This window comes from Xiphias gladius, chromosome 2 (assembly GCF_016859285.1).
Source record: "Xiphias gladius isolate SHS-SW01 ecotype Sanya breed wild chromosome 2, ASM1685928v1, whole genome shotgun sequence".
Taxonomy (NCBI): domain Eukaryota; kingdom Metazoa; phylum Chordata; class Actinopteri; order Istiophoriformes; family Xiphiidae; genus Xiphias; species Xiphias gladius.
In genome coordinates this window covers 2,647,381-2,666,199 of record NC_053401.1, presented here as the reverse complement: position 1 = coordinate 2,666,199, position 18,819 = coordinate 2,647,381, and the positions used below count along the sequence as shown (strand labels likewise).

The following is an 18,819-nucleotide window of genomic DNA, read 5'->3' as shown; positions in this document are numbered from 1 at the left end:
AAAATATTTAACCTTTTGTCTTGGAAAATTATGACTTTGTCTCAATTATGAATGAATTCTCAAATTATTTTTTTCCCCCAAAATTTTGACTTCATTCTCAAAATGTGACACTTTTCTTGTAAAATTACAACTTACATTTTCATGATATCACTTAATATGCACCATATTTTTTCCTCAAAATAACTTCAGCAGTGGCCCCTATTGCTCTGTCTAAACTAAAACCTGTTACAGTGACACTACAGTTCTTCGGTAAAGAGCATCTGGGCTTAAAATATCACAGCTAAAAAAAAAGGCTGTGCTGCGTGTTTGCTCAGAAATTTAGAGATGTCTGCTTCAGCGAAATAAGACAACCACCAGTCAAAATGACAAAACAATCATTTATATATTATATTTTAGTTTGTTAAAGGAAGAGGCAATCTGGGATTTTTTTTTCCCCCCATTTAAGTATGTACAGTTGGATGCAAAGATAATCAGAAGATCCCCATTCAGACTGGATTTATTTTCTGAATGGGGCTTAACGGCTCGTCAACATTATAAAGCTTGTCTCAGTTTGCAGGAAGAAGATTATTATTTATAATTTAAGAGTTTGATATGTTGGTGTCAGGGTTGTTTCATGCGTTGGCGAAGTCCAGGATAGTTGGCTTTAAGAAAACAATTCAACACTACATGATGTTCTGACAAACACATTTGAGGGGGATTTTCCTTTAACGGCGCCTGATGAATTTAATCAATCAGGAAATCTGTACATAGTAAAGCTGTGTGTGAGTGCGTGAATGCGTTTGTATGCCTGTTAAACTTTGTATATGTTAATTTAAACCCGACTCCACTTCTCGGCATCTCTCTCCCGTTCAAAGTCAATGTCACTGTCCCGGTTTGGTTTAGTGCCTTTTCTCTCAGACACTCTGAAATAAAAACAGTAATACCTCTGAACAACGTCTGCCCTCTGGAGTCTGTTCGCCGCCTCACACGCTGCAATGAGACAAGGTCAAAGGTCAAATGCAGTACAGTCGAGAGAGAGAGCTGCTATTTGTTACTCTGAGTATCCTACAGCCGTGGGGGCGTAATAAAACACTGCAAGAATTTTCAGTCAATATTTGTTTTCCATTAAAAAGACAGTTAGCCTATAGTAATGCAGGCCCAGTGTGTATGTAGTATTAGTCTTCAGTGCAAGAATAACCAACAGACAACTCAACTGACTCAGAAATCAGCAGTCGGCCTATCGTGGCCACAGCCCCCACGCCAGCCCAGGCAGAATGAGGGCGATGAGGACGGAGGAGAACAGGTTGACCGCATTGTTGTCCAAGATGGGTTTCCCACAGATCCGCTGGGTGGTGGCGGACTCGTAACTCACCACCATCCCAATGCTCGAGTCGAAGCCTAGAGACAGACAGGAAGAGGAAATGGAAACCTCACTGTAAAGACTGACCACATCTGCAAATCCTTTACAGATGGAGAATCTCCGTTTTGCCTTTTGGCTTCAGGTTCTGTTCGGGTTCAAATTGCCCACATACGTTATGGCTACATTACATTTCTATTTAAAGCCTGAACGAGCAACCGTTTCCCATCTCAGTGCCATCTCCAGCTGGCGGATTCACAGGTCAAAGTTCAACGAAGGTGAACTTTGTCGAATGTGCTCATTATTTTTTTTTGAAAATCAAATCGATTAAGACACTTTAGGAAACCCTCCATAAATAAATAAAACATTTAAATCTCTAGTTCCAGCCTCTTAAATGCAAATATTTGCTGGTTTTCTGTGATAGTGAACTGAATATCTTTAGGTTCTGGAGCGTTGGTTGGATAAAACAAGCACTTGAAATACGTCAACTTGGTCTCTAGGAAATTGTGATGGACGTTTTTCATTCTGTGACATTTTATAGACCAATAATGACAATTGATAGCTGCAGCCCTGGTATACATTAATAAAATTGCATCTGACAGATCTCGGCACTGGAGCCCATCCTTCTGCTCTCATTATTGACGGTTACTACCTGAGTATTGCATGTGAGCTCCCAGGAAAGAGTCCAGCATCGATCCCAGCAGGCCAGCCACACCGCCGTACACCATGATTGGCCACTGGGGATCCGACATGTGCAGGTCGCTGACCAATAGAACCTGTGTTACAAAGTAAGCGACGCCCACCGCAAGTCCGCCGAGGAAGCTGGCGACCAGTCCGACGGGAGTAACTCCTCCGTTTGTTCCTGGAGAGTAAAAGAGCAGAATGTTGACGGAGGAATGAGAACCACAGTAGAAGAAAGTAGATCCAAATAAACAATGCATCGGTCACCACGTATGACCCGTGAATGGCACATTTTCTGTCTAAATACCAGGTGTAATAAAGTAGATTCAAGGAAAGACAACATTTTCACTCTAAAGAACTTTCTGAATATTCGGTTTCCTACAAAGTCTTGATCTGTGTCATAAATCCTTTTATTCTTCCATACATCCAGACTTTGCTCCTGTCACAGCCTTGGAAAATGAATTAAGTCACGTTGAAGCACAGACTGATGCATTTGTGCGACTTTAGATAGATGAGGCTGTGTCCAGAAAAACACAGCTGCTGTGTATGAAACTGGGCCCATACAATGAAGCAAGCTCGACTTACTGAACTGGCATCATGAAGCTAGTTACCGACTGGTTCTGTTAACTCTGGAGGTTTTCTTATCCAGTGGACCTTCACAAACTAGGCTATAAAGTATATTTTATGTAAAGCAGCTATAATCAATATTTCTTATAAAAGTAATGTATCAAATGACAATTTGAGAGTCGGCGCTCAAAGTAATTAACCTACAGAGTATTATCGGCCGAATCTGCAGCTCCCCTCGGCTTTACGGGGGTTTTTAGTGAGTTTCAGCTCATTGTTTATCTGTCCAGACCAAAGCTTTACTGTTCCAGTTCGCTCTCACAGCTCACGTAGCGTCATTTTCTGCTTTTTTCAGAGAGAAAGCTGTAAAAAGCCACTGTCCTCCACCTGCTCAGCAGCAGACAGCAGATAGACACAGTCAGAGAACAATTGGGGAACACAGTGGAGCGTTTAGCAGCTAAAGACCCAGATATTTCCCTCCCGAAGCTGGTGGAGACCAAAACCAGAGCTAAAAGAAGAGGGAATACTGGACTTAGATTTCCACAACAGCTCGGCCACACTGTTTACTGCCCCATCACATCAGCTGGTCAATCAATACACAGATACTGATCAAACAAATGTTGTCGCCCAGCAAAAAACTTCCACATATGATACACCTATCCTATCCTCAATGAGGGAAAACCTCGGAGGAGCTGAAGCAGAATTAGCAGAATGCAAAGCACCCCCTGGCTCTCTTTGGCTGCTTACCTGCCGGGACTTTGTTCCAGGTGGTGATGAGTCTAGGCTGTGATTTGCTGAGGACGGGTCCCACCTCTGATGCCCAGGTGTCCCCGGTGCTGCACGCGAGCGCGCCCACTAGAGAGAGGCACATCCAGGAGGCGGAGTACTGTTTACTGAAATCAATGGGGATCTCACCTGGACCCACCTGAAACACAGCCGCCATTTTAAAGAGTTATAATCATCAACTAGGGGGAAATAAACACAGCTTTATTGGTTTCATTTGCATTTAATAGAAAGTATTTTGTTATTAGCAGGTATTTTTTGTCATTTTAGCTGCAGAAATTGATTGAAAAAAAAATTCAGTCCTCAGTCGAGTTTCCAATCACCTCTATCATATACAGCAATGCCAGCTCTGTAGGAACTCCTCCATTACAGAAGACCTGAATCCAGTTCCTCTGACCCCCTAACACAAACAGAAAGGTTTATACATTTAAATTTAGATCAGTTTAAAAAAAAAAACACCATCACATCTCTCACCTTCTTTGTACTCTGCGTCTATTTTCTTCTTCTGTGCTCCCCCCCAGCGGGTCAGTCTGGAGGAGGTGATGAAGAAGGCCAGCAGAGAGGAAAAGAAGCTTAAGTTGGCCATCGTCAACACAAACCCCACCAGGAGAGCTGAGGAGACACGTTTCACGTCAGAGAAACAGTCTGAATCCTCCAAACAGATGTAAAAACTTACCTCACAGGCTATGATGTTGCTTTAAAGCACAAGTCTGGTGCTCTTCATTATTTTTTCTATAATCAAATCCCATGTGCAGACTCAAACCACCTGTGTGATAAGCTTGGGACCACAGCTACAACGATTAGGCAATTAATTGATTAGTCCGCTGACAAAAAAAAGAGAATAATCGGCATCTACTGTTTCAGTAGTGTTTCAAGTAGCAGTGGAAAAATATGCTGGTTCAAGTTTCTCATTTGTAAGAATTTGATGCTTTTGTTAGTCATATGCGATAATAAACTTGCTAAACTTGATAAAACAATGTTTAATTCAGTAAAATAAGCAATTTGAACTTATCTCCTTGGGTTGTGGGAAAGAATAACATGCTTTTTTTTTTTTTACTATTTTCTTATATTTTATAAACAAAACGAGTAATAGATGAATCAAGAATATATAAATAATGAAAACAATCGTTGGTTGCAGCCCCACTCAGGAAAAACCCAGAGACAAGCTGAAATCTATAAAGACTGGACAAACCACCAACAACTTGAAAGTCAGGAGGGAGGAGCGTAAACCTTGGGACTCATTGAACACGTGAGAAAACACACCGAACCACGGGTCAGTAGACGACCCCACGAATCCAGCGAGAAACGCCAACTATCACGTTTTCCTGTACCAAACAAACGTGGACGGCAACCTGCAGTTTGGGCTGTTTTTAATGCATGTTAATATGCTTATATTTGTGCTGAAGCGATGTAAACTTTAAAAAATGGTTTATAAATATATAGTTTCATTTTTTAAAAGGCTCAGTAATTTACTTAAGCAGCTGGACACTAGTGTTTTTAACAAACAAACAGGAGGAGATATACAGTATAAAGCATTAGTTGGGGACTATTTTCAGCAGCGAATTAATCCACGTTTGGTGCTCTAGTGAGTATTTGGGGCAGCAGGACGGTGCGTGTGTGTGTGGGACTGATTCAGAATAAACTACAGCGTGTGTGTGTTCATATCAGGCTTTGGACACACACACACACACACTACTTCAATTCATTGTTGGTTTTGGTCTTTTCATGTGATTAGTTGGTAAGACTATACTTAAATGCTAAACATGTTCCTGATGGACGAACAGGCCAAACAAATACATTTCCATGTACTATTAAAGAGTCACAGACCAAAGTGATGCTCACAATGGCGACATCTTACATTAATGTTTCATCCCGGCCTTCGGTGTTTTGGTGTTTACTTTAGGGACTTTTTTACTTTAACCGCAAATGATTTGCTTCTTGGAAAGCCTAAATAACGTCATCAGATAGAAGAAGAATCGACACGAACGTCACATCGAAGTAAACTGTTCATCCGTTTTCTGATAACGAGCTTTACTGAGGAAATGTCGGTCACAAAACTTCGACCAAACATCCCGGTTTTAAATGTATTATCCAGGGTTTTTTTTAACTCCTTTCGGCTCAGGAAAAAAATGCAAGAGTGCTGAAGAACAGCTACTTCATTCACAAAACACAGTATCACGGTGGAACATCAGCTGACTGATGTTTAATGTCACCATTAAGTTGGATCCTGCTTTATGTTCAATAATAATTTTAGTTTTATAAAAGACTGAAGATAAAAATACATGAACATTATGAGAGAAGGAACAATAAGACATTTGTAAATTAAATTTAAAACCTTTAAATACCTCCTAAGCTCTTTTTTTTTTTTTAAGAAAAAAACTGAAGACCTGCAGATACCTTACAACCCTGAGCAATTTTCTTTCAGGATGTCTGAAGTTCTGTCTTTCTCATTTTCTCACGACACAATTATAGCAAAAACAGTAACGTTGTGGGCGGGAAAACCGAAACCCTGATCTAAAAAGAAGCCGAAATGCTTCGTAAGCCGCCGGGTCGAGCGACGATTCTCTGTGGGTTCATCGCCACAAGCAGCTCCGCTCACATTGCAGCCAGTGTGATCCACGGTCGCATTTGCGGACACGCACTCACCTCCCAGGGCTCCTGAGCGATCCAGAGTGCGTCTCTTCAGCGCCCTGACCGTCAGCACGAGGGGAACCAAGATGGAGAACAACCACCGCCACGGAGACACTGGCTGCAGTGTGCCTGTAAGGAGGCACACAAACCCACACTCAGACCACCGACACGATCACTGCAACATCTTTCCACCTGAGAAAGCCCTGAGAGAGCTCAGGTTTCTCAGGTGAGGTTATGCTGAGGAAACCACACAAGCTATGAACATGAAAAATGGTGAAGCTGAGGATGTTTGTTCAGCTTCTAACCATTCTGTGTTAACTTCTGAGCAGAAATGAAACTGAGCATGAAGACTGAAGAAATGAGGGCAGTAAATCAGCACATGAATTTGGTTTGACATTTTTTCAGGCTTATTTTAAGAAAGGTTTCATGCAACCGGGCATGTGAAACTTAAAACCTTCAGTGGTTACGTTCACTATATATATATAACAAAAAAACCCTTCAGATAGTCTTTCCAGACAGGCAGCTCACCATAGTAGGTGCTGATGGTGAGGGAGACGACCCAGAAGAAGAGGGAGAGCGCCAGAGTGGCGCACAGCACGATCATATCAGTCATCATCTTGATGTAATGCTTCATCAGCACGTCCTTCTCAGAGCGCATGCTGAAAGACAGCTCGAGCTGCAGGACAGAAGACATGGGCAGATCAGTGTGTGTCTGGTTGTTACATCGCTGCTGGGATGAAGGAAAGACATTGTGGGTGAAATTCTCAGATTTTCTCTACATTATTTCTATCGGTCACGACAGTATTTTACTGGCCACCCTTTGAGCCACAACAGCAGATGGACCGGATCCACCACGCCACCAAGTTTCCTGTTTACTAGTGGCTGGACTCAACGACAAGTGTTTAAGATGATTTCTGAGCCATAATGGTTCCCTCAGGAGCTGGTGGAGACCAAAAACCCACTGCTTCAATTATTATATTTAGTTTTATTAGTACTATTATTCACCCTATTATTAGAATTATTACTTTTATTATTAGTCTTGTTATTGTTATACATATTTATGTTGTACATGTACTGTGCTCAAGTTTTCAGGGGATGGATCATCAGGTATCTTCATAGGTTCATTTCCTAGTTTGCTACGTGAAATGCCCCGGATTTACTCCATCTCATTTGGGTCTAAATAATTTGATTTAAATATGAAAATATGTCGAAATGGTCTCGTAGAGGGACTCTAGAAACCTGAATGATCTTTGTTTAAATTGTGGTCGTTTCTTGTCAAGTTTTGCGCTATCAAACTGATTTTTTTTTGTGTGTTGTTAATTTCCTGACTATCCTACCTTGCCCGACACCTCGAGCCTGATTAGGAAGACGAATAACCTCTAGACTTTTTAAAAAGGTTTTTGCTTTATCAAAGTATCTTTGGACAGTGCCCTTTCTCCATTTGCCCTTGCTACTCTTGCAGTTCCTGTCTTTCATTCATGAACGTGTTATTTTTTCCTCGTTTCACTCCTTATTTTCATTTCACTCCTCTCTCCGTCATTTCCTGTATCTGAATTCATATAAAATATGAATTATCACTGCTATTTCACGTTTGTACATAGTTATGTTATTTACATACCTTATTAAAAATAATTCAATAATAGATAGAGAGCAGCTCTGTGGGCGGAAACAGACTTGTTGATGAGAGAGGTCAGAGGTCAGACTGGTTGGAGCTGACAGAAAAAGGCTACGGTGACTCAGGTAACCGCTCTTTACACCTGTGGTGAGCAGAGAAGCATCTCAGGGTGAACAACACGTCCAACCTTGAGGTGGATGAGCTACAACAGCAGGAGACCACGTCAGGTTCCAGTCCTGTCAGTGAAGAAGAGAAACCTGAGCCTGCATTGGACACAGGCTGCACCAACACTAGACAGGTGAAGACTGGAAAAACGTGGCCTGGTCTGACGAATCTGGATTTCTGCTGAGGCAGCAGATGGTTGGGTCAGAATCTGGCGTCAGCAGCATGAATCCATGGACCTGACCTGCCTCACGTCAACACCCCAGGCTGCTGCTGGTGGTTTCATGGTGCAGGGAGGTTTTCTTGGCTCCACTTTGGGCTCCTTAGTACCAGTCAGTCATGGTTTGAAGGCCTCAGCCTGTCTGAGTGTCGCTACTGACCATGTGCTTCACTTCATGGCCACAGTTCACCATCTTCTAACGGCTACTTCCTGCAGGATAATGCTCCATGTCACCGAGCAAAAGTCGTCTCAAACCGGCTTCGTGAACACGACCGTGAGCTCGGTGGACTCCGGTGGCCTCCCCAGTAGATCCAGACCTCGAATCCAGTAGACCACCTCTGGGATGTGGTAGAACAGGAGACTGACAAATCTTCAGAAATGATGCGATGCCATCAGGTCAACATGGACCGGAACCTCAGGAGAGTTTCCACCATCTTGAGGAATCCACGAAGACCCGAGGCTGTTTTTTGAGCACTCCGTCAAAAAGGCGCTTCGCGGGGATTTTGTTTCTATGACAACACCGCCTTGACAACTTGTAAACGGAAGCGGCCTGACATTCGCCAGGTAGCACTCGCCAGCCACACCCTGTGTCCGGCCGCTCCGCTCCCACAGATGGGCTTCTCTGACTCTGTTCTGACATATCATCACATACAGCTCGGGATGGGAAGACCACAACTGGCTTCCCCCTCATTTCCTCGGTTACCAGGGCGACGGGCCCCGACTCGCCTGACTGGTGGCCCGAACAGCGATTTCTGGAAGGTTCGGAGATTTTCGACCAGAGGCGCTCGGAGCTGCCTGATTAAAAAAAAATTATTTAAAAAAAAAAAAAAAAAAAAAAAAAGCAGACGCTGTGTCCAGCGTTTCTTCTCTCGGCGGCCAAACTGGGACCAAACGAAAATAGACGGTATATGGAGACAGGTGTCTTGGGGATAGCTAAGCCTTTAACTTCAAATTCATTGACACCTGCTGTATGAACCCGCACGAACGGCACAAACCGCCGGGGGGTGTGTGTGTTAAATAATCATTTCATTGTTTGCCATTTTTAAAACCAAAATGGAAAAGACAAATGAAAATCTTAAAAGGAGTTCGTTATTTAAGTCAATATGAACACATGTGACCAATATTTACATGCGCAGCCGTGTTTTAATAGCCGCCGAACCTCGGTATAGCATGAAAGCGGACAGGTTTTGGCGCGAGGAGAAGATGTCGGCGGTACATTTTAGAAACCAGACAGGTCAGTTTTTATGGAACCGAGAGCCACTCTGTTGGGTTCTCCGTAAGCATTTGCAGCCGTTTCTAACTTCCAGCTCTTGATATCTGTTTAAAGCCAACTCACCAGTTACCTCCGGCGCCATCGCGAGTTAACGTCGCTCCCCTTTAACCCACTTCGAAAGCAAAGTTCCGGACAATTACTCCAGCGAAAGCGAACGTGTTTCGTTAAGCGGCCGGCTAATACAAGTCAAACGGCCGCTCAGCTAAAGCTCTGTGTTAAACACCGGAGGGAAAGGCAGGGCGGAGGCATTTAATTGACGAACATACTTCCGCAAAAAAACCGTTAACGGTTCTTGTTTTTGGTTTTTTGGGTTTTTTTTTTCTTAATTGTTTTTTATTTTATAAGCGGTAACACACGCTCCTCAATACGGTTTAGAAAGTAACTAGGTACATATACTCAAGTACTGCACTCATGGACGGACTTTGAGACAGTGCACAGACTCAAAGGCCCGTCACCCCTTCAACATGAGATCATTTTGGTCCTCTTGTGTCTCCTGCTGGTGGTTTAGTGTCTCTTTATAGTTGTTTTGAGTCTGTGTGGTCATATTGTGTATCTTTGTGATGGTTTTGTGTCTGTTCGTTGCTGTTTTGTGTCTCTTTGTAGTTTTACATCTCTTTGTGGTCGTTTTGCATCTGTCTTTGGTCGTTTTGTGTCTCTTTGTAGTTTTACATCTCTTTGTGGTCATTTTATGTCTCTTTGGGTCACTTTGTGTCTCTTTGTGGTCGTTTTGTGTCTCTTTGTGGTCGTTTGCATCTCAAGTATTTTCATTTTATGCTACTCTATACTTCTACTCCATTACAATCCAGAGGCAAATATTGTTTGTTTTGCTCCACTACATTTATTTTATAACTGTTATAACTGTTGGACTGTTGGTCAGACAAAACAAAATGTTTGAAGACGTCTCCTTGTGCTCTAGGAAATTCGAATGGGCAATTTTCCCTTTTTTTTTTTTTTTTTTTTAATTTTACAGACAAAATTATGAAACAATTAATCAGTAATGAAAATAATTGTTAGCTGCAGCCCTAATCATTTTAAAAGTTGAATTTATTTTAAACATCAGTCTTTAGGTTCGGACTGTAGGTTGCACAAAACAAAAAATGTGAAGGTGTTTCTGTGGGTTATGGGTATAGACTGGGACAGCTTTTCCCACCATTTTCTGAATTTTTACAAACCATACATTGAAGCAGGAGTACACAGAAAAGGAAGAAAAAAAAAAACCTTTCAAAATCTCTAAACCTCGGTAAATAACATGTTATATTCCATTTGTTTAATCTCTATACATACAGAAATAACTCCCCCGAGTCTAGTCAGAAATGTTGAATTATACTTACACACACTTCAGGAAATATGACTTCAGACTTCTTCAATTGCTGTATTGTTTTTAATATGCAATATTGTAAAAGAGGCTGGACACAGGGTGATCTAAGACCTGCAGCAGAGACACACAGTCCTCAGTGTTTAAATCCCAACACCACCCATTCATAAGGATTCTCTGCTAAATGATCCATCGAGATTGGTCTTTTAAGCACTCCGTGTTAACTTCTGAGTAGAAATGAAACCGAGCATGAAGTCTGAAGAAATGAGGGCAGTGAATCAGGGAAGAGCACATGAATTTGGTTTGAGATTTTTTCAGGCTTATTTTTAAAATTCAGGGAATTATCATAAGCCTCCTTCTTCCTCGTGTAATTTCTGCACTTCTCCCGATCGTCACGTAATTCAAAGATGTGCACAAGATGCGGCCTGTAATCCGCGATCACATGGGGAAACATCTTTCCTCCCAAAAGCCGAGAAAGCAGCCGAGCACAAACAGAGCTCTGTCTCCATCTGTTCACACAGTCGTCCTCTTCCACATGAACACAAGCTCTATTATTTCACTGTCTGAGTGTCTTTAGTGGGAGCATCTTGTTAGATCTTCTGGTAGTTTTTAAACAAACACCCCCTGCGTCACTGTGTGTTTTTCTGTGTACGGGGCCATGGAAGGGAACAAGCTATTGATCGGGTTAAACTTGCTAAACTGATGCTCTATTACTGTGTAACATACTGAGAATACAGATTCTGTAGAGGAGGTTTGAGAAGTTTGCACAAAACACAAATACTTTTCCCTATGTAAGAAATGTCCTGTGTAACTGACATCATGTTGATAACAGGTGTTCTACTCAGTAAAAGAGCAAACTACGATATTGATACTCAATTGATAAACATATTAGTTCTTTAAGATTTATTGCTTGTGGTTTTTTTAGCCATGCTAGAACCACGCGGTTGGTCCACTACTGGTTGGATTATCATGACATTTTGTACAAATATTCGTGTTCCCAGGGGATGAATCAGAATAACGGTGGTGATCCTCCTGATTTTATGAGAAAATCTTTCAAAACAATACTATAAATCCACAGCCATGCCAGTGGATTTTTTTTTTTTTAACTACCACTTAACAGAAAGTACAGCTGAGGTGGGTAGGAATGTCATTAGTTTTGCAGGTATTTGGTCATAAACACAAAGTATTTGACCTGATGATGGCGCTAGATGAAAAGTCAGGAGATCACCAGAATTACTACGGTTCATCCTAAGGGCAACGTTAGTGGTTGTACCAAATTCATGGCCAGCATCCAGTGGTTATCAGGACATGTTGCCAAAAACTGCAAATGTGAATGCATGGTTGCACCGGAAGAAAAGCCAAGGCATCACCAAGGTCAGTAGGATTCATCATCTGGGAACCATGAATGTCTGAACCAAAAAAATAAATAAATATATCGTGTGACAATCCATCCAATAGTTGTTGAGACATTTCAGTTGAACTGACCGACTGATTGTTGGGTGGAAGGATCATTTGCTCCTTCCACCCTCAAAACCTCGAAAGATTGCTTTCTTTTCTAGATTCATAGCACTGAATATTCCACTGCAAATTGAATATTGTTGGATTTTTGGCTACTACTACTAAAAAAGGAACCTGAAGATGCTTGGTGATTGGGCTTTTTCACTGTTTGACACCTTAAAGACTAAATGATGGATTTATTAATCAAAAAAAAAAAAAAAGCAGCACATCAATTAGTAATGAAAAATAATTGTTAGGTGTAACCCTAAGTGAAAACTTTTGGCCTGATGGTGGCGCAAATCGAAAATTCAGGGGGGGGGGTAATCTAATTGAGTATGAATCATCCTCTGAGGATCCTGAACGTCTACGAGTACTGAGATTTCTAAATGTGTACACAAATCTGTAAATACAGACTGAGACACAGTTTCACTACTCTCCGCACACACATTTGCTAATAATGTTGCCACAATAATACCCCCACATATCCGACTGTGGCTCCACTGCAAATTCTTCCGCACTTACTTAGTTTGGAGCTCTGGACTTGCCGTAGTGTTTTCATCCAGTGTAGCCAATATGGCGTCCTGCGGTTTGCCGTTTGGCTGGATACAGGCACATTTTTAAATTATTCTCGTTTTAAGCAAATATCTGAGGTCGTTGATGGCATCAGTATGAAGAGCTACATTTAGAAAATAACGTGAAGCCGTTTTAAAGTCGGTAAATTGAGTGTATTTTGGTCGGAAGAGTGATGTTACCTTACCCAGACGCTAGCCTGTCACTGGGCTAGCCCGGTCGGCTGGCCGTTAGCTCGCACGGACAGGCAGCTGCCCCGTCTGCGGGAGTATCTCTGACCCAATGACCGAGGCGGAGGAGCTGCGGCCCGTTCCCCGGGAGCGGGCCATCCTGGAGAGCTTCTTCACGCAGCTCGGCATGTTTTCTTTCGACCGGGCCAAGGACTACGTGGAGAAGGAGAAGGACAACAGCAAGAGCGCCGGGGCCATCTGGGCCGCGCTGCTGGCCGCCCTGGCTCACCTGGCCGCCGCGGAGAAGGCGTACCACAACATGACATTCCTGGGACAGAAAATGGGTAACGTTAAAAACACTTCGCAGGGAGGGTGAAACAAGTTGTTGTCAAAGTCTGAAAGCGCTTGAACCGTTTCTCTCTGCTAGAAATGTCATCGCAGCCGCTTTACAACACCATCACAGCGCGTTGTTGCTTATAAATGTCGAGATGCTAAAGTTAGCGTGCACACTGTAGTTTACTAGATGGTGGTGATGATGTGATCATCGGTGATGTGGTCTCCGACTCTTAAATACGACAGGTGTTTTCCTAAAAACTGTCACTAACGTATGGTTTCAATCACAAAGCATAAACTTTCTTTTCCAAACTGCGAGGCCCCCCTCTGACGACCTTTGACCCAGGGCCTCCATGTAAACACAGCTCTACATATGTAAACATGCACCTCAAAACAATAGCAAGGTTTATTAAAAGCCATTTTTAAATGTTGATATTAGAAGACTTTAACATTGTAATCAGGATATTTATTTTTCTTTCAGCCCAAAGACCAGAGTAGGTTGCCACCTCTGTCTGAAACATCTTTCTATGCTCCACCACGTCGTGTGAAAATGGTTGTGTTGTTGTGCAAATAATAAAACTTTAACTCTGGGATATTCTTACTAACTTAACATGGACTCAGCGAGCACTCTATCAGGAACACCAGGCTAATACCGGGTGGTTCCTCCCTTTGCTCTCAAAACAGCCTCAGGTCTTCGTGGACTGGATTCCTAAAGATGGTGGAAACTCTCCTCTGAGGTTCCGGTCCATGTTGACCTGATGGCATCGCATCATTTCTGAAGATTTGTCAGTCTCCTGTTCTACCACATCCCAGAGGTGGTCTACTGGATTCGGGGTCTGGATCTACTGGGGAGGCCACCGGAGTCCACCGAGCTCACGGTCGTGTTCACGAAGCCGGTTTGAGACGACTTTTGCTCGGTGACATGGAGCATTATCCTGCAAGAAGTAGCCGTTAGAAGATGGTGAACTGTGGCCATGAAGTGAAGCACATGGTCGGTAATGACACTCAGACAGGCTGAGGCCTTCAAACCATGACTGACTGGTACTAAGGAGCCCAAAGTGGAGCCAAGAAAACCTCCCTGCACCATGAAACCAGCAGCAGCAGCCTGGACTGTTGACGCGAGGCGGGTCGGGTCCATTGGATGTTTCCGTCCGATGAACTTCTGCTCACTGTTTGTTTTTTGTTTTTGGCACCAATCTGACTAAAAACTCCAGAGACTCTAGAGAGATCAGCAGGTTCAGAGACCCTCAAACCAGCCCGTCTGGCACCAACAATCATTTCATGGTCCAAGTCACTGAGATCACATTTTCTCCCCGTTCTGATGTTTGATTTGAACATTAACCGGAGCTCCTGACCTGCATCTGCAGGATTTCATATGCTACACTGCTGCCACGTGATTGGCTGACCGGACAATCGCATGAACGATCAGGTGTGCAGGTGTCCCTAATAAAGTGCTGAGTGAGTGCATGTGAGATCAAGACACCCAGACAGCTGGAGTTTTCCAACACCAGATGGCGCTGTAGCACACGAATGCTGCAGAAAAGTCAACCGTTATCTTGTGGTGAAACGCAGTCTACAACCAAAGACTGAGCGGCGGCGTTCTTTCTCCTCTGTGTCTCCCTGCAGGGGGCCAGTCCTTCTTCAGCCGGAAGGACTCCATCCGCACCATCTACACCTCCCTCTACAACGAGCTCCGGAAAGTGGTGACGATGGGGCGCCACAGCCAGCCGGGCTCCACCTCCTACCTGGAGGACCTGCTGTCGCACCTGTCGGAGCAGCTCTGCCACTTCACGCAGGCCCGCATGGAGATGGCCGACCTGTACGAGAAAATGCACTCGCTGGGCAGCCAGAAGAGCATCAACTCAGACGAGCTGGTCACCACACTGGAGGCCGTCCTGCAGAAATACAGCTCCAAGTGCGTATCCGTTTGTGCCATCTTTTTCCTGCCTGTGGCGGAGAGTAACAAAGTACCTTTAAGGCACCTGTACTGTACCTGAGTATTTAATTTTCTCTTACTTTATACTTCTACTCCACTTCATTTCAGAAGGAAATACCGTTGTTTGTTTTCCTTCACTACATTTATTCAACACCCGCTTTTACCGGTTGTTTAGCAGTTGAAGGTTTTTAAGTTGCACAAAATCTGCGTTTTGAACGATCTTACTCCTTATTTTCTTTTTTTTTCAGCTCAGGTTTCTAGTATTTTCTCTAATTGAATCTGAATTCTAGTGCAGCAACTTGCCTCATTCCATCGTGTTTCAAGCTACAAACTAATTTCTAGGAAAGAGCTGATTTAAATTAAAAAAAAAAAATTTAGGACTCAATTTTTCTGCATAATGAGGAATTGTACTGTTGATTCTTCAAGTACGTTTTGTTGATAATACTTCAGTGCTTTCAGATTTGACGTATTTTTATAGTGTGGTGTTGCTACTTTTTAGGTAAATAAGGGCTTAAATAAACGCTTCCTCCACAACTGGTTCCCGGTTTGGCCTGGATTATAAAAAACACAGGAAGAAATTAGTGAGATATAAGAGAGTAAAGGAGAGAGTGACATATTGGGGTCAGAGGAGGAAAACTTTGTGCTTAATCCAGCAAATGCAGGATTCCAACTTTTTCCCCGGAGACATGTCAGCGAAACCGAGTCCTGCAACGGTAGCAGGAGCGAAAGCTGCGGTCGAGCTGTCGACTGAGCTGCAGCAGGTCGCAGTGTGACACACCGCACATCACCAGTGTGACCGTGCGCTGAAGGGTGAAGGTGATGCTCTCATCAGCAGACCTGGAGAAATAAATGGACAGCAAATACAGAGCGTGTGTGTGTGTGTGTGTGTGTGTGTGTGTGTGTGTGCAGGCTGAGCTCACACTCAGGTTCAGACTTAAATGCAAATGTATTCTCAGCACAAAAAAGAGACAGCTGCCTTCAGGTGACTACAAATAAGGCCTGCTGCTGTCTTTGCATTTGTTTGCCCGTTTAACGGCGAACCTCCTCTTCATCGCTCCTTCAGGTTCCACCACCCCATCCTGGGCCGCGTGGAGGAGGGCTTCCAGACGGAGGTGGACGTGGTGACCCAGTTACTGCGCTGCCAGGCCCAGGTGTCCGAGTGGCATTTCCTGCCCGCTCTGCTCAGCCTGCACGGCGCCAACTCCAAGCTCACCGCCTGGGGTCAGCTCTTCCAGCGGCAGAGAGAGACCCGCAAGCACCTGTTCGGAGGCCAGTCCCAGAAGGCCGTGCAGCCTCCGCACCTGTACGTGTGGCTGCAGCGCTTCCAGGCGGCGCTCCTCGCCAAGTTCAGCTTCTACTTCCACGAAGCCCTGAGCCGGCAGACGGCCCCGGCCGACATGAGGGCCCTGACCGCCCGCACCACGCCGGACTACCACGGCAAGATCTGCTCCTTCGTCCGCAAGCACGACGCCAGCAACGTGTCTCTGGTGTTTGACAACCGCGGCTCAGAGAGCTTCCAGGGCCACGGCTACCACCACCCGCACTCGTACCGGGAAGCGCCGAAGGGCGTGGAGCAGTTCCCCGCCGTGGTGTCCCTGCCGTCGGGGGAGCGGCCGCTCACGCACTGGCCAAACGTCATCATGATGATGGGAGACCGCGCCGCTGAGCTCAACACCCTGGACAAGGTGGTGCACTTCTATGACGACAAAGTCCAGAGCACCTACTACCTGACGCGGCCCGAGCCTCACTTCACGCTGGTGGTCATCTTTGACGGCAGGAAGTCAGAGAAGGATCTGCACATCGCTGCCTTCCTGCAGGAGATCTCGTGCTCGCTGCGAAACTCCAAACCCTTCAGCACTCTCAAACCTGGGTCCAAGGGCTGAGCTACGAGCGAACAGCGCGCAGAGATGGTGAAGATGGAGCCGATGAAGAACCTCGAATGAAACGGAACCTGCCCGCTCAAATCATTTCCTACAGATAACCGAGATGCTCATGCTGGACAGGAAGCTGCGGTCCGGCCACTGGTTGCTTTAGCAGGCCTTTGTGTTGCTTTGAATCTCATTTCGCCAAAAAATGTTCCCGACCAAAGAGATTTTATTTTCCTCGCAGCTTCTGAGATCACGACAAACCGCCTGTTGCTAGAGCTTGAAGCCTTTGTTTAGAATGTATTAAGGATTTTAATTATTTTGCGTCAATTACTGTTTTAACATGTTTACTTCTTATTTTAAAGAGCTCACATCCACCATGATTGATACTGTTTAAATAAAGCTTTGAGACGACTGCCTATCTGGTCTCATTTCCTCAACCTGAAATATCCAACGATTAGTTAACCAACGTGAAACTCAATCAGTTGTTAGTCTTGTTTAGAGCGTTGGCCGATATTAGCTCGATTTGACTCGTTTGCTGGATGACGGGTAACATGAAACTGCAGTACACTGGACATACAGCATGTTTGATGCTGTTACATAAACTTAAACTGAATTAAATTATTACATCTTGTTCACAATTTAAAAAAAACTTGGATGGATCCTGTCAAAAATGTGATGTATTCATATATATATATATATATATAATAAAAACAACCTCACTGCTGTACATAAAAGTTTATTTTGAGCTGTGACACGTTCACTGACTGGAGGTATAGAAGTGTTGAGCAGCGATGCATTCACTTACCCCTGCACTTATACCGAGGTGCCTTTGAACTGTGACGCATTCACGTGACAGAGACAGGAAAAAGTTGACGAAAGCACTAATCTACAGAACACACTGGAGGTTTATTGAGTGTTCAAACAAAACATTTAGTGACATTTCATTTAAAGAAAGGTTCGTTCGGTGAACGGCCGCAATGCTAATTCATTCAGGTTTATTTATAATATAAATACAACACATTGATACAATCCATTTGGCTATGCGAGCTCTTCTCTAGGAAGCTCAGTTTTCAAATACAGCAACACTAACGGACAAAAACCATTTCCTTTATTATCAAACACATTCAAAGAAACCTCCCGTTGAGTTAAAATGCACCAACATGTGATGATGCTACATGCCAAGTACACGGTCCTATACATCAAAGTGCAATGTCACGATGGGTTAATGCTAGAATTCAGAATTCAGTCGTCTACTAAACACTTTATGATTATTTCATTCAGAGTGCTGCTGCTCTTCGTTCAGGACATGCGTGAGTGGATTCCCAGCTCCCCAAAAAAGACGAGGGTTAAAAAAAAAAAGGCACTTTCACATACACACACACACACACACACACACACACACACACACACACAGATGTGCATCCGTAGCCCATCTCAGCGCGTCATGTCTCATTTGAATCACACAACTCGCATCAGTTACCAGCCCGCGCGGAGGCCACATTCAGTGTGCTGTTCAAGTGTTTTTTTTTTTTGGGCGTTTACACACAGAGCCCCACCCTGTTAGCTTATTGTGAATTTAAGGTTAACTAGTGACTTGAGTGTAACAAGCAGGTAAACCGTTATTTTGACACACACACACACACACACACACGCGGAAAGAGGCATGCTTTTTGCATTCGCTCCGTTTTTCCTAACTTGCACTTGCGTGTTCTGGCACTCAAGGCAGGCATGAATTATCTAGCATCTATCACTATTCTAGTGCTTCTGCACTTACAAGGGAGCAGAACAAGGGCAGGCAAGCAGGGCACACACACACACACACACACACACACACACACACACAAACAAGAACTAAATCATACACC

At 43.9% G+C, this 18,819-nt stretch overlaps 2 protein-coding genes across 3 annotated transcripts; one reads left to right on the top strand and one right to left on the bottom strand.

Moving 5' to 3' along the window:
- Positions 1-75: 75 nt before the first annotated feature.
- Positions 76-9,619, bottom strand: tmem19 (transmembrane protein 19). Its single transcript, XM_040141131.1, has 9 exons — positions 9,329-9,619; positions 6,524-6,671; positions 6,011-6,124; positions 3,839-3,976; positions 3,688-3,764; positions 3,329-3,506; positions 1,989-2,198; positions 1,198-1,377; positions 76-969 (listed from the first exon to the last, which is right to left on the bottom strand). The coding sequence occupies exons 2-8, from the start codon at positions 6,651-6,653 to the stop codon at positions 1,217-1,219; spliced, it is 1,008 nt and encodes a 335-aa protein (XP_039997065.1). The 5' UTR covers positions 6,654-6,671; positions 9,329-9,619; the 3' UTR covers positions 76-969; positions 1,198-1,216.
- kics2 (KICSTOR subunit 2) lies at positions 9,157-17,521 on the top strand. Of its 2 annotated transcripts, none has more exons than XM_040141119.1 (3): positions 9,157-9,226; positions 14,777-15,065; positions 16,150-17,521. In XM_040141119.1, the coding sequence occupies exons 1-3, from the start codon at positions 9,163-9,165 to the stop codon at positions 16,967-16,969; spliced, it is 1,173 nt and encodes a 390-aa protein (XP_039997053.1). In that variant the 5' UTR covers positions 9,157-9,162; the 3' UTR covers positions 16,970-17,521. The 2 variants fall into 2 exon arrangements, with proteins under 2 accessions (XP_039997053.1, XP_039997044.1); XM_040141110.1 differs by lacking the exon at positions 9,157-9,226 and adding an exon at positions 12,574-13,161.
- The last annotated feature ends 1,298 nt before the right edge of the window (positions 17,522-18,819 follow it).